At 42.3% G+C, this 16,358-nt stretch overlaps 1 protein-coding gene across 1 annotated transcript in view; it reads left to right on the top strand.

Moving 5' to 3' along the window:
* The window catches only part of EIF2B3 (eukaryotic translation initiation factor 2B subunit gamma), a 108,310-nt gene that overhangs the window by 1,681 nt on the left and 90,271 nt on the right, over nucleotides 1-16,358 (top strand). The window contains exons 2-3 of the mRNA XM_089518637.1: nucleotides 7,354-7,510; nucleotides 11,293-11,432. Coding sequence (XP_089374763.1) covers nucleotides 7,363-7,510; nucleotides 11,293-11,432 — 288 coding nt within the window. The 5' untranslated portion in view covers nucleotides 7,354-7,362. The remainder of the gene's footprint in view (nucleotides 1-7,353; nucleotides 7,511-11,292; nucleotides 11,433-16,358) is intronic.

Here is a 16,358-nt window from a genome sequence, read left to right as displayed (position 1 = left end):
AAAATCAAGGTTTGCTTTTTGGAATTTATATTTTTAAACATATTTTCAACCTATGGATAGTTGAATCTGTGGATAAAGAATCTCTAGATACAAAGGGCCAACTGTATTCAATTATTTTTCCTCATCTTCCTACTGTATTCCACTTTCCTGAGCATTATAGTCTTTTCCAATGACTCATGTCATTTTGTGATGTGGCCTCTCTTCAGTCATTTTGGCATCTTGGGAGAATTCAGTCTTCATTTGCTCTTCCTTATTTATTTTTTTAAAGCAGCCTATGGTTTTTGTAGAACTCTCCTCCAGCATCTTGATCAGCTTTTTCCCAGCAGACAGGGTCCTAACCTCCTGTATTCTGGGTTAAGCTCCTCCTATTCGCTCCTGTAGGCAGGGACAATAAACAAAAGTCCGGCCCCTATATAGGGAGGAGCTAGCCCCCCTGGGCTTCAGTCTTGTTCCTGCCTACGCTCCCCTAGCAGGATGTGTCTCTTCGAGCCAGCAGCGGTTTGAGAGTTTTCTTGGCCTTCCCTTCTTCTCCTCTCTCCTGCTTTTCCCCCCTTCCTTGGTGGTGGCTATGGCAGAGGACCCCAAGAGCACTGGCTAAGGGTCATCCTTAGCTCAGGCTTCCCTAGCTCAGGGTCTGCCAGCTCAACAGAGGGAGCTGGCTTCAGAGGGAGACCCATTGGGATGTGTTTGCTGTTGCTCTGCAGCTTCTTCACTACTGCCACTCCAGTCCTTTTCTTCTCTTCGCTTCTCTTGCTGCCTTGGAAGCATGAAGAAAGACTTAATATGGCAAGGGCTCCCAGGAGTGGAGAAAGATCTTGGCTTTGCCAATGACTCTCCCTCTCCTCCAAAGCTGCCCCCCTTTCATGGTGGGAGAACAGGAGATTTCTGCAAACAGCATTGCAGCATATGGGAGCCTTGGGAACAGATGGTGAGGCGTATCCCCTCCATGTCTCTGTTTCTCCACATCACCTCTGCCCAGCCTGTTTAAGGCCAGGGATCAGTGAGGAAACTGGCCAGAAGTCATGGAGACTTCCCTTCTCAGCATCTCTGCTCAGCCCATTTGGGCCAGAGTTCAGAGGACAGGCAAGCCAAAAGCCATGGCAAAGGATTTCTTTGCATCACCTCTGCACAGCCTGAAACAGGGCCAAGGTCAGAGAGGCAAGCCAGCCAGAAGACACAGGAGAAGAGGTGAGTACCAGGGGCCCTCTCTCTCTAGCCAGCAAGGAACCTTTGCCAGATCTAATGCCCTTGCTCAGGGCAGGCATTGCCATGAGGCCTCTGCTGTGGCCATTGCAGGCACTATGCCTAGCATAAGGTTTGGTACTCTGCCAGGAGGGCAGATGGGGACATAAACACTTGGTTTTCCCCTTCCTTCCCATCTCTGGCCTTAGTGGCACCCAGGACCCCAACAGGTGTGGGGGATCCTTTTGCAGACTGGGAAACACATGGTGGTGTTGCCAGGGCTCCTGCACATTCCTTTTGAATTCTTATAATGAGATGGTGTGTAAGGAAGCAGAGGACTCCTCCTCTATGTTGCACAGCCACATGGGTGTAAAGGAAGCTGCACTTCGCCCAGCAGGAGCTGAAGCTTCCAACTCTAAAATGGTCTTTTTTGGCTGCCACAAAGCATCCCACAAAAAAGCACAAAGTGGCTTCATGTCCTCCCCAGAGAGAGCATGGCTTCTGCCACCCACTTCTAAACAGGGGTTGGAGGGCCATCTATCGGGTATGCTTTGATTGAGAGTTCCTGCATGACAGAATGGGGTTGGACTGGATGGCCCTTGGGTCTCTTCCAACCCAAGGATTCTATGAGAGAGCACATGGATACAAATCCTCCTGTGTTCCCTCCCCAAAAATTACAACAACAAAAAGGAGGAAACCACTTGTGGATATCATGGGTGGAGAGTTCCCTTCACCCCCAATTGTGTTTGGCTGCCCCAAACTATGGCACTCTTGAGAGAACAGCTTGAGCGCTTGGCCTCTCCTTTCCATCAGAGATTATCCTTTCTCAGGACACAGACATACCTCAGGTAAATGTAGAGCCATGTCCCACAGTAGCCCCTCTGCCCTTCCCAGCTACCTATGCAAGTGGGAAGGGAGTTGAGGACCAAGCTAGCTTCTATTATGCAGCCAGGTTACTATAAAGCCTGCCTGAGATTAAAAGGGCTAAGCTGTAAACCCCAGCTTGAAGTTGGGGCTATCTCAAACATAAATAAAACAAAGTGCCCTGGGAGTATCAGGGCTACACTACAGGCCATAGGCAGCTACCCATGATTACAAATGGTCTTCAGTCACTGCTAACCTAAGAGCAGTTTCCTTAGTGCTTAGAAGAAGCTACTGCCCAGGCAGCCTCCCTTGATGGGGCAAATAAAGGAGGGGAGAGCCCCTACAGCAACAGGTCTGGGGGCTCAGATTTACAAGAGATACTGGTTAACTTTTTCTGTTGTTCATTTTATTACTGTTAGCCCATGAGGTTTGAGTTATGCTGTTTCTGCTCACCCCCCTCTCTTTTTTCCAGGCCAGAGAAGATGCCTGGAAACTAATTCAACAAGTGAAGGGGCTAGACATAAGCCAACATGATGACTTTTCTTCCTTCCTCATGGGCCTCCATCCCTGTCTCCATTAGGACCAGAGCCTTTTGGCCTTAGCTGGAACAGCCTAAGACATAAGATGAGCACATGGTTCTACCTCCTTTGTGCAAAATGTTATCAGCCATAGCACTTCTCATTAAGAGCATAAGCTTTAACAATACAGATTCATTTAAATGCTAATAAACAGGGTGACTCAAGCAAGGAGAAGGCCTCTAGTCACTCAGCAGACCTCTAATGCTTACATGCATTGTGGATCTTTGGTAATAACATCTCATATGAGGTGATAGATATATTGGATTAAGGTGACCAACAAAGCTTTAGGGGCAAAGGGTTATGTTCCTGTTATAAAACACAGGGAACCTCAGTCAGCTAGCCTCAGGAGAGGTGGCTCTCCTCTCCTTCCCTTTTTTCATAGGAGAGATGTCTGCAAAAGGGAAGAAACTAAACAAATACAGCTTCTTCCATGAGATGGTTCTCACTAATACAGGGGGGTTAAGAAAAATTCTTATCAAAAACAAACAAACAGCCTCCTCTCCATGAATGTTTTAAAACAATATAATCAGGTTTTTCTGCTAAGAGGTTGCTTTAAATCCCATTCAGACATCCTACAGAGCCCTGAGGAGTCTGCCACAAAGATCACAATTACCTCTTACCTTGTCTAGATAGTTACATTTTAAATAAGAATGCCTGCTGATGGGCTTGCCATTCAACTGCTCCCTGCCCTGGATAGGCCTATTGTAACAGGGTCTATCATGCATATGATAAGTTGGGCTCAAGGCCATGAAGGTTCATGCTGCCAATCTTTCTTTTAGTGGTCTCAGGGTGCTACAAGATTCCTTTGCATTCTGTTGGGCATGCTTTGATTGTGATTTCCTGCATGGCAGAGGGTTAGACTTGATGGCCCTTGTGGTCTCATCCAGCTCCATGATTCTATGATTTTATTGTTATAAGGTTAGCTGCTGTGTGGGTGAGTGTCTTATCCCTGACTAGGTTTTCATGCCAAGGTTTGGTCCAAAAAACACCATTGTCCACTGCCTTCTGAGGCTGGGAAAATGGACTTCCTAGTGCCTATGCCTTGTTTTCTGCTAGCACATGTGCTCAGATTTTAATATACCATACAACTCCATATAGAGACTTAGACCAGCCACCTATATGCCCATAGCTTGTGTGTGTGTGTGTGTGTGTGTATAAACCCCAAGAAAACCAAACTGTGATTTTACTATTTTATACAAGAGACTCCCATTTTACTATGCCACTATATTTTAAGTGACTTGAGCTTCCATGAATTTGGTATCCATGCAAAGTCCTGAATCCAACTCCAGTACATATCGAGGGCCCACTATATTATTTAAAATTTAGGTTTGTTTTCCTTTGACAGATCCTTTTTGTGGAGAAAATCCTCTCCTCGAAATTAGATACCAGAGGGCTATCCTTGCCAAGCCCTCTGTTCCCATTTCATGACTCCTTAATCAGCAGTTCATTGAGCCAGGAGACCTCTCAGCCTTCATAAAGGTTGATGATAGTCTGCTACATGGAGTTGGGGTGATTTTTGAAGCCTCAGATGAAATCAGACTTAATTCTGACCACAGGCCCTGTTAACACAGAGTGCATCCACGCTTCTGCATGGACTCACCAATGTCTGCGAGGTAAAGGTTAATCCAGTGTCTCCCTTGCCTAATCATGGAATTAGTCTTATTTTACACAGGTTCGCAGATGTTCCAGTAAAGAACTGCACATTGTTTTGAAATATTAGTTGGAGGTCAGACATTAACATTCTTTCAGAGCGGTAAGTCTTAATTGCTAGACGTGAAATCACCTTAATATCACCTTCATTGCTATAACCAGTTGACAGGGTGATCAGTGATCGGGTGGAAGCTGCCATAGGTCCAGATTAGATCAGGTTCTATTCTGATTGATCACATCATCCACCATAATCCACTTTTTAGACAAGTTCTCATCGACTGCTTCAGGTTTTCAGTGGCTGATCTGCTATAGTCCATCCAAGATGGCATTAAAAATGGACTAAGACCCAACATGGTTATAAGGCAGGTGTCTGCCATCACGTCAGTTCTGTTCCATATGAGAGCAGCTAGAATGGCAGCCATCCTCACATTAAGAGGCTGTTGAGGGGAGTTTCCTGTCAGGGATGATTGGAGTTGTAGCTCTTCACCTTCTGGCTCAAACTCACCACCTTGTTATGCACCGGCGCTGACCAGTTTTGGCCAGTGGTTAAAGCTTTGCTCTAAAGCAGCAGAGTTTCAGAGAATAGGCTGAAGACCCTGACAAACTCTCCAAGCCTTCTCACTCTTGCTTCCACAGAAGTCTTCACACTTCTTCAGGATCCTGCTGGCTCTTGTATCTTCACTCAAGACACCAGACAACTCAGTAGTCTTATATAAAAGATCTACTTTATTCTACTATATACAGCTCCAAAACTCCACCAATACTCCTCACTACTACCCACAAAATACATTGGGATTCATAGCCATTATTATAGCCCTTGGAAAACACCACCCACTCTTGTCAGTTTCCACCCAGTGGGCGTGTACATCCACTTTCATTGGTTCTCTTGGTTCATCCCACAATTAATGATTTCATCATCTCACCTTGTCCACTTAACAATTCTCAGGTGTGTTCAATTATCTACTTTGCATTTCTGTCCTTGGCATTTAGGACTTGCTAATTACATTACCTTTTACACCTGTGTAGCTTCTAATTGCTTTTGCTGAGTCATCCTGACTCTCACATACATGTTTTATTTCTTTCACTGTATGTCCCATGTTGCATTTTCCTTAACATTTCCAACAGATCCAGCCCACCAGACATCGTTTTCCATCTTGGGACATGAACACAGTCTTAAAGGTGCTGACGGTTGGGCTGATCAAGTCCCTTTGGGAGGCCTCCCTCAAACACCTCTCCCTCAAGGCCATCTTCCTCATGGCCATTACCTCCACCAGATGGGTGTCAGAGCTGGGGCCTTGTCAGTACCTAAAGACTTGTGTATTTTTAGGCCAGTCTCTGTGTGCCTTCGTCCAGACCCTGCCTTCATGCCTAAGGTCAACTCAGCCTTTCAGGTATCACAGGACATTCTCCTGCCTTCATTCTGCCCCGATCCTAAGAAGGACTTGGAAAAGACCTGGCACACATTGGATGTGCACAGAGCCCTCAAAATCTACATCAAGAGGGCTTCAACCTTAAGGTCATCTGAAATGTTGTTCATTTCCTTTCTCCCGGGCTCTTTGGGGTGCAAGGTATCTGCCTTGACTCTGTTTATGTGGATGAGGTCTTGTATTCAAGAGAGCTACTGAACTCTTGATCTCACTCTGCCCGAGGGGGTGATGGCGCACTCAACCAGGAGTGCATCTACCTCTGCGGCCCTGGCCACTAGCGCCTCCCTGTCAGACATTTGCAGGGCGGCCACATGGAAGTCGCCTTCAACCTTCATAAGACATTACAAACTGGATGTGTCTCAGTCTGCTGAGGCGTCATCTGTAAGGAGGGTCCTCCAACAGATTGTGTCGGGGGCCACAGTCTTCTAGCAGCACTTCCCTCCCAGTTTGAGAGGGCTTTTGTAAATCCCAGAATAAAGAAGGTTAGGACCCTGTCTGCTGGGAAAACGAATGTTGGTACTTACCCGTGATATGTTCATTTCCAGCAGACGAGGGTCCTAGCATCCTGCCCACCCAGGTGCTGCCTGCGGCCTCTGACCCTGCTTGCCTGTTGGTGGACCTGCCTTGTTTTTCTTGTTGCTGGATTGGTTTTTCTGAGTTCTTGTTTGTTCTTGGACTAGTTTTTTCTAAGATGTTCCAGTTAACCCTTAGCTGGTGTTACTAAAGTTCAGTTCCTTGATTTACCTTACTAGTCGCTTGGCTTGTTATTTACTGAGGCCCAGGGGGGTTAGCTCCTCCCTATATAGGGGCCGGTCTTTTGTTTATTGTCCCTGCCTACAGGAGCGAATAGGAGGAGCTTAACCCAGAATACAGGATGCTAGGACACTTGTCTGCTGGAAATGAACGTATCACGGATAAGTACCAACGTTCGTTTTTGTTATTGTTGGGTGCCTTCAGGTTATTTCTGACTTATGGTAACCCTAAGGCGACCCTAAAATTGAGTTTTCTGGGGCTGAGAGTGTGTGACTCCACCAAGGTCACCAAGTGGGTTTCCATGAATGAGTGGGGAATCAGTCTCTGGTCTCCAGGGTCGACATCCAATGCACAGAACACTACACCACATTGTAGTTTCCCTCCCAAGTCTAGTGCTGAAAAGCAGTAGGAAGAGAATTTTTAAAATCAGCATAACAAAAGTTTGCACTTTGTGAAGAGTGTGAAGCATGTTTTTCCCCTCAAGTCTACCCTGGCACAGGTTGGAGGCCCCCTTTCCCTGTTGTTTTTTTAATGGAAGCACTATGTTTCAGATTTTGGGTGGATGTGTAAAATTGGTATTCTTTCACAAAGCTTGGTTGTGAGGGGGAATTGAGAGCAAAGCCATCCAGGAGCCTATTGGTAAGTTGCTTCTAGGAGTGATTTCATTGTTTCTGGATGTAGGGCATGTGTAGGAATCATGTGGCCTTCCAGTTGTTGTTGGACTGCAGTTTCTAGTAGTCTTAACCATCATAGCTAATGATGAGGGAAGATGGGAGCTGCAGCCCAATAGCATTTGGGTGGTCATATGGTTGACTGCTAGCTCTGTGCTTTTTTCCTGTGGAGTGAGTGTATACTGCCTGTTTGACAACTCTTGATTATAAATTATTTAATCTCTTTAGGTCTTTATCATGGAGTTTCAAGCAGTGGTGATGGCAGTTGGTGGTGGATCCCGCATGATGGATCTGACTTCAAGCATCCCTAAAGCTCTCCTCCCTGTTGGAAATAAACCCTTGATATGGTATCCACTCAACCTGCTGGAACAGGTTGGTTTTGAAGGTGAGCAACAAATGTTATTAGAAAAGCTTATACAGGTAGTATGATTTGCAGTGTGGAGAAATGATACAATCATATCAGAGAGAAAAGAGAATTGGCATCATGATGTATTGTTAGCATGTTTAGGAAGTAACCACAAAGAATAATAAAAAAAAACTGAATTTGGCTCCACAAGTAGTGGTGTAGTCAGTCCCAACTGTGATGCTTGTCTTTGGAAAAGCTTGGGAGGGAGGGAATAATATGGGATGTGTAGTGTATCATTCCTCTCTACTTAAATATAGTGTTACAGTGATTCTGTGATGGCAGATTTTGAAAAGAATTTTCAGAAAAGATGTATATGTGCACTTTTCTAGGTTACTACCATTTTTTTTTAAAAAATGTAGTGGCTACATAAGTCCCATTTCTTTTTTACTTGAAGCAGTATGCCATATAGTAAGCGGAAGGCCTATATGTGGTCCATGGAGGGATCATTATTTGGATAAAGTTGCCAGCTTTTCAGTAAGCCTACTGATTTCAGCCTACTGATCCATTTTTTCACTCTGAGTTGGACTGCTTAACACTTGATGTCAACAATTACTCTGATGTAATTCAACCTTGGACTGACTGTGTTGAGAACAGCAGTTGTTTAATATTATTTTTCAGCCTAAACAACTATTCAGAATTCCTACATCTAGCTATAATATACACTATAGAGGTACTTCATCATGCTGGTTGGGCCTGCTGGGAGTTGTAGTTGTAGTCCAATATATCTGGAAGGTACAAACTTGGAGAAGGCTGGTTCTTTATTTTGATTTGTGTCATATATGTCCCTAAACACTGGCACCACTGGTTGGTGTTTGATTGTTTTTTCCAGTGTAGTCAGTTTTCAATTTGTCTGTCTGTATCTGGAACATTCCTAAGAGCAGGTTTGGACAAGAACATTGTACTCATTTTAATGTACATGAAGTTTAGAACATAGATTATTCTGACTCTCCCATTTTTAAATACTTCATTCTCTGATGGTCTTACTGGTGGCAGAATCATTGGTTGGAGGTGAACTTATCTCCCTACATGCAACATGTTTGTATCCAAAAATACAATACAATTGCTTTAAGACTTTGAAAGCAAGTGAAATACAGAATAAAAGTCTAATAGAAATCCAATAGTTTTGGCCATAAATCTAGCATGTTTGTTTGGAATTGATTAACGATGTAACTGCAGTTCATGACATAAATACAAACATGTTCATTATGAATTATGGGGTAAATAATATTCTAGTTCCTCTGTAAACATGGGGTCTAATTATATTAATTGTATATGAACCAAACTATGTATGCTGGATATTCCCCCCCCCCCCCCCCGCAGATATGTTTTTAGAATGATTAAGGACTGTTGAATGTGTTCCTGTCCTAAATCCAATGTTGCATGAGTGTTATAGAACCAGTAAAAAAAGTACAGTATTTCCTTCTTTTCTCACTTGCTCCTACCTGTAGTCCTCAGAACCACAGAAAACCAGCTCAAGAAAGTTTTTCAGGAAGATTTTTAGGATGCTGGAGTGTTGCAAGAAGATTAGTCGATGGCTTCTTGAATGTTCTGCTGGATTTTCTTGTTCCATTAGTGGAAGTCTAGAGTTGGATGCTGCCCACTGGCTGTGACTCAGGCGGGATACATACCGCCATTTAGTACGTATAGGATACGTACTAGGGTTAGGAAGGGGCGGTGCTTCCGCACCCCCCTAACCCTAGTACGTATTCAATACGTACAAGATGGCGGCGCCCCTTCTACATGGGCGCCTCCATCTTGACGTATCGGACGCTGAGCGTCCGTACGCGTCGCGGGCGTTGTGACATAGCGAGTGCGCCCCTGGCGCCTCGCTACGTCGCAAACGCGACTCAAGAAGAAGCTCCATTTTGGAGCTTCTTTTTCAGTCTGCACGGGAGCCGCGCCGTGTGGAGGCTCCGGCTCCCGTGCAGACTAACCGGCGGCGGCGGCAGACCGCCGCAAAGCAGCGGTTTGTATCCCGCCTCAGTGTTAAACAGGTTTCTGCTTTGGTTGGATTTCCCCCCACATTGTAGAACTGCTTCATTATAGTACCTGGGTGCTGTGTTTTGACTATTACATGGTTAATAAATCTTTCCAGAATCATGCTGGTAAGCAGCCTTGCAAATAAATATTGGGATGTGTGTATGTGTGTGTGTGTGTGTGTTTATGCACTGCTCCACTTGTCCACAAACAACATATGTTTTCCATGAGTTCAGTGTGGAAACTGGGATAAGCCTCTCTGGTGTTGTGTTTCTTTAGCCTGGCATGAATAGTTAATTATTTTCTTTGTTACAAAAGGCTGTATTATGGAGAATGCTCATTTCTTAATTCAATAATATTTTGAGACTAGAAAGGAGAAAGAGCCAAGTATGCAGTTGTAATACTTTAGTTCTATGTAAATTCCAGAAGAAGTTGAACCACAACTCCCATCATCCTTTACCAGTTAATCATACTGGGACCTATAGGAGTTGTAGTCCAACAACAGTGAGAGATCCATACATTCCTCACCCCAGTATGCATAATAAGAAGTCATCTCTGCCAGCCTTGTATGTCTCTATCCTTGAGACAGTGGCTATCACCTAGGATGGCTCAAGACAATACATACTAGCCAGTAAAAAATTACAAACCTGTGTCAAAAATAGCTTAGGATTTCTATTTTTCCCATATTTTATTTCCATAGTAGAAACTGATCAAGCTGCATGCTGATCAACAAAAAGTAGCCTTATTCTTGTGAGTTAAATTACTTTGTTATTGGCATTCTTTCCTCAGAAAAGATTTAAGAGACATTTTAGTCCTGCAGAGAGGCTAGACAAGATAAAATATTCATGCAAGACATTAAGGTTTATTAAGTAGAATGTTCACTGTCTAACTTACAATATTTGTTTCCTGATTTTCAACTGTAATTGCTCAAAGAGCAGTTTACAATACCAACATTGGATTTATATTCAGATCACATTACTCTCATAATAACAGATACCCCAGTATTGTGTGTGTTATTGAACAACAGTATTATATGTCTTCTGCTCTGCTTTCTTGAAACCTTGTGGCAGCAAAGTGGGAATGGCTGGGAGACAGATATTCTTCAGAGGCCTCCCCCTTGTCTGTCAGGAGTACCAGCTGACACAGCTATTCCCCATACTGTCATAAGTATGTACACAAGTTAATACATGAGTGTAACAAGTTAATACATGAGTGTAACAAGCCCCCATTTGTAGGTTTACATATTATACAGCTACACATGCCGGGGAGCTAGTGTTGATTGCAGCTCCCAACAATTTTTCCATCACATAAAAGCATGCAGTAGCCTTTCAGAAATGATAGCTTGTCCAAGATGTGAACTTCAATGCCCGATGACAGATCTGAAATGGGTTTTCTCACATTTGTAGTCAGCATTCTAAATACTCTTTTCAGAGGGCAGCATTGGGAGGTTTCCACGTGCCTTTATGTATCAGAGAATATTTAGGTTAACAGTCCTATCTTTTCAAGTTCTCATGTCACAAATATAAACTGCTAAATTGAAAAAATATTAAAATGCAGGGAATTATACTCATTCACATCTTGTATTGTTTTTTTTTAAAGTCAGTAATAGTATTCAGTGTTTAATGAGAATTCTGGAGGAACTTGATCAGATTACTAAATCACTTACAAGAACCCTTTGGTAGTTTTGAGACCCTGAAGGGAGGCATATTCAGTTCAGCAGACAGACAGGATGATGTATGAATTTTCATAGCTCTGTTCACCTTGCCTTTTCTTCTGCACTTTAGAGGTCATTGTGGTTACAACAAAAGACATTCAGAAAGTGCTAAACTTGGAGACAAAGTTGAAGCTTGATATTGTGTGTATTGCTGATGATGCAGATATGGGGACTGCAGACTCCTTACGACATATTCATGAGAAAATAAAGGTATCACTGTCTTTTTATTGCTTTAGTAATATATATTTTCACAGTATTTTGGTTGTAATAAACATGAGTAATGTACATATATGTAGTAGGAAGAAGGAATCATATACTACAGAAGTGCTGAGCAAAAAATCCAACTGTAAGAATTTGAATGATAATGATACTGAATAAAAAGAATGAAGAAATGAGTGCATTTCTAGATTTGCAGTACCAAATAAATATATGTCTTCCAACCTGAAACTTATTCAGAGTTTTCCTGTGCTTTATACCTTTAGAGAATATGTCAGATTTGTCATTTTGCTTTGATTGTGTATTTTGCGTGCCAAAGGGGTTGGACTGGATGGCCCCTGTGGTCTCTTCCAACTCTATGATTCTTTGATTTTATTTACCTGTCAAAGTTTACTAAGGGGCGAAAGACCACCTCATAGGGGTGGCTTGAAGCCGCCCCTGAGAAGGCTGGATTGGGGTTGTGGCAACTGCATGCCGCGGCCCTAATCTGCCTTTTTGCACAGGCAGAAAGCCAGCTTTTCCTGCCCCACTGAGACTTTACAGCATCCCTACGGCATACAGTATCTAAACGCCATGCTGCAAGAGTGCCCAGAAGTCAGCTCAGGTGTGGGCAACCAGGCAGTATGAATCCAGCTTCCAGGCAGCTTCAGAGTGTGCAGTGTCAAAAGGCGGCGCTCTGAAGTCACCCGGATGGTGGTGCAAAGGGGCGGATTGTTTCACCCTTTAGTTGAAAAAAGAGTGGGTTATAAATGTAGTCCATCAATAAATGAGAGAGAGAAATCTCCCACTGTCTGTTAAAAAAAAAAATCTTCCTCCTCAAATCTAGTAATACAAGTTACTGCAGATGTCAAATATCTTTTGTAAGAAACTTTCAGGGCACTCCTATATATGCATCTACAAATCAGATTACTTACTGTCTTCCCAGGTAAATAATAAAGATTTTCAGTCTCAATTGTCTTGCAAAGGTTTGCTTTCTTATAAACCTGTGTGCATTACCCATTGTGTAAGGTACCTGTGAAACCATACTGTCAAGCGTATTTCAAGCTTAAGGTCAAAAAAGGAGAGAGTAAACCAATGTTTATCAGACTATTTCATCCTTTGACTCCCTTTTTCATTTCGCGTAGATGTTTTGTTATACAGTGGGGTCTGCAGATGGCAAGCCCCATTATCCCCAATGGCGGCATGTGTGTGTGGCTGCGATAGCAGACATGCCTACATCACGTCACCATTAGGGACAGTGAGACTTGGGGTCTTGCATTTTTCATATCTGTGGGGTGATGTGGGTCTGGAACAGATCCCCGACAAACATGAAGGCCCAATTGTAATTTTATAATTCAGCCTGTACAGATTTTTGTCATCCTATAGTCAGTATTTTCTCTGATATTTTGATTCAAACTACATTGAGTCTGCTACATCAGTGAGCTAGCGATTCACCAATTCCACTGCCCGCAGATTGCTATAACCCATATTATTCAGTGATGGTGCATGCAAACAGATGTGCTAATGTGGATGCACGCACATCACTGCTCGCTGAATAATATGGGGATGTGAGTGTCTATATTTTTCTCATGTGCAAGGGACAGGGTAGAAGAAAACCCCCGTGGATGGAAAGGGTCTACACTACTGAATTTATTTTTTCCCCATTTTGTTTATTTATTTTAAGAACTTAAAAACCATGCGTTCATCCAAAAAATGGATCTCAGGATGATATATATTAAAAATAAAAATGTTTTAAAAAGCCAGATGATAAGCATGGTAATACAATAATGAGGAATAGTTATTCAATCATCTGAAAATATAATAGTTAAAAAAAGGGTAAATAAAAAGATGTTAATGTTGTGTCAAAAAAGAGTACAATATGAGCGCCAGGGAAAAGCATTCCAAAGTTGGGGTGTCCCTACAGAGAAGGCCCTCTGTTTTGCACATGACCACTTAAAAATGCAACATGTCTGTTCTGTTTTCTTTATATTTTTGTGGTTCTAGAACAGGATTGGCAATTGTGGTAGGTGTGGCTACTTTTCTGCCCCCCCCCCCCAAACCCTCTGGGAGCCACACAGATAGTTTAATGCTAGAAAACAAAACAAAAAGCACTGAAGGGCTATTTCTTGTTTTGGTCAATAATTTTTAAAAAGATGTTCAACAGTGCAGGGGGCCCCAAAAGTCTATTTAAAAAGTGAAATGCTAGGAGGTTTCCAAGACAGGCAGTCACTTTTTTTTCTGGCTAGAAGGAAGACAGTCCAGGGAGTCTGGGAGAGCCAAGGAGCACAAAAATAGCTTTGGAGGAGCACACCTGGTTAAAAGGCCACACTTCTGTCTACCTCTGTTCTAAAAAAAAAAAAAATCCCTGTAACTTATTATGCGCTTGTTTATCAAGGTGAGTCAAAGGCAATACTACCGCCTTCTCATTAATTAACATGGTACTCAGTCCACTGAAATGTCTCTTTGAAGAAGCTCCATTTGAGATGATGAAGCAGAACTGCAAGAGTGTTGTGTTGCACTGGTTCAGATCTGTCTTCCATTCAGCTGAAGTTAATGGCTCACCATATCAGTAAACTGAGGTCACTATCTCATTCTGCCTCATGGCTGATCCCACTCTCTTCTTTAGTCACACATCAGCCCTTTCCAGGACAAAATCTCGTTCAGGTGCGTGGACCTGGAAATTTTGTAAGACTTAAGCATTCTCTGTTTCATACCAGATAACTACAACAAAAGTCAGAACATTCATGTAAATTTGAATATGTTGGGTATATTCAGCTGATTTTAGATGACAGATAAAACAGTTCTTCTGGGATCATCCTGTTTTAGCTGTCATCTAACAGAACCTGATATGTGCATATCCATACAAGAACAAACAAGCATTTGATATGACACCATTATACAGCACAGCCCAGGATATGGAAGCAATTAAACATAGTCCCTGGTTTGGATACAACAGAAAACTACTCCTGGTTTGTTTACTGGCTCATGTACTGGCACAGTACCTAGCACACATCATGGTTTATTAAGCCAGGATTGATTGCTTATTGTGATATATAAACGTGGCCACAAACCAACTTATTTTCTGCTAATATATCATAAGACTGATGCCATCTGAATTAATCACTGAAGACTCCCTACTTCTTTGTCCTCTCTGCAATAATTCGTCATAGGCTTAGAATGGGAAGAACAATTTAAAAGATGGAGAAAGCAAAGGGAGAAGAGTTCAGAAATGTAGTGTGGCTTTTTGCTAATGAGGTGATAATAACAACCTAGTAAGATTATTCTGTTCACATCTTGTCCAAAATGTCAATGACTTACTTGGTGATATGCTTGCTGCTTTATTGTCACAACTTTAGTAGTAGAGTGTATCGGACCTGATCCAGTTTGGGGGAAGACCTTAAGAAAATTTAGAGTGTAGGCTAATGGGATCAGGCTTATGGGCTTACAGGCTGTTGGACCTGCCTGAGTCCTAGTTGGAAGGGAAATCCCACACCAGATGGTGTGCACATGGGTTCTACAATGTTTTTGCAGGATTGTCCCCTCAGCAAGTGAGGTGGGGGGGGATGAATTGGTTATATTGGGTGACAAGTAGATATCCAGTCTGTTGCCTTGTGTCTAGCCAAATCTATGCACCTTTAATTATTAAAGCTGTAGCCTGTGTACTGTTGCAAATTATGTGCAATACCTAGAGGTTTGTTTTTTTTAAATGACATATAGGCATACTTAACAATGACAAAGAAGCTTCTTTTTACATAGTCTTTTAAGGTCTGTTCTGTCCTCTCCCCCTCCTTGTCCTTTGTTTAGCTGAAACTTTTTTAGTATTGACATTGGGAGGATGGTGGAGGAGAGCTTGAGAATCACAGACATTTGGCTACTGTGACATATCTGCAGTAAACAATAGCAAGCAATAGCAAGTATATTTCAATACCACTTATCAGTGCTCTAAGCAGTTTACTATGTGTAAGCTGATTGCCCCCAACAAGCTGGGTACTCATTTTAGCGACCTCGGAAGGATGCCAGGCTTAGTCAGCTATGAGCCCCTGGCTGGTATTGGACTCATAACCTTGTGGTTTATGAGTGAGTGGCTGCAGGACAGGCATCCACTGTGTCTCCAGGACAATAAATGTCGAGCTGGGATAGAATGGGATTCTAATGTAGCTGCGTGATTGTCTCCAGCAGGCAAAGAAAACAGCAGCTGCCACCAGAACACATATAAACAGTAAAACAAACATTAGATCAAAACATATAAGCCTGCCTCACCAACTACTATAAAATGAATTGATTTTTTTCTTTTACAAAAATTATCCTATAGTTCAGACCTATCTCCCTCCTTAACATTGATTATAAAATTTTAGCATCCATTCTGGCCGATAGATTTAAGGAGGTCCTCCAAGAATACATTAATTTGGACCAGACAGGATTTCTACCCTCTCGATATCTAAAAGATAACATCAGAACCATAGTCAACATCTTTGAATATTATGAAAAAATTAGCCCTAGTATTCGCAGACGCTGAGAAAGCTTTTGACAACGTCAATTGGATGTTTATGATTGAACTTCTTAAAAGAATGAATGTAGGGACAAACTTTATAAATTGGATTCAAAAAATTTACACACATCAAAAAGCTCAATTTATAATAAATGGAAAGAAGACAAAAACATTGATATATATATAAACAAATGAGACAAGGATGTCCCTTGTCACTGCTCCTTTTTTATAACAGTGATGGAAGTCCTAGCCAATAAAATTAGACCAAATAAAGAAATTGTTGGAACAAAAATAAAAGGAACCAAATACAAATTAAAGGCTTTCGCTGATGACTTTGTAGTAGTTTTGGAAGATCCATTGAATCAAATAGAAAAATTGTTTAAAACATTTGAAGAATTCGGAAGAGTTTCCGGTTTTAGAATAAACAAAGGCAAAATTACGATACTTACAAA

The sequence above is a fragment of the Sceloporus occidentalis genome, unplaced genomic scaffold, assembly GCF_023333645.1.
Source record: "Sceloporus occidentalis isolate IW3139 unplaced genomic scaffold, rSceOcc1.0.p SCAF_3, whole genome shotgun sequence".
NCBI lineage: Eukaryota > Metazoa > Chordata > Lepidosauria > Squamata > Phrynosomatidae > Sceloporus > Sceloporus occidentalis.
The sequence above is the reverse complement of the archived record's forward strand: the minus strand, read 5'-3'. Positions and strand labels throughout refer to the sequence as shown.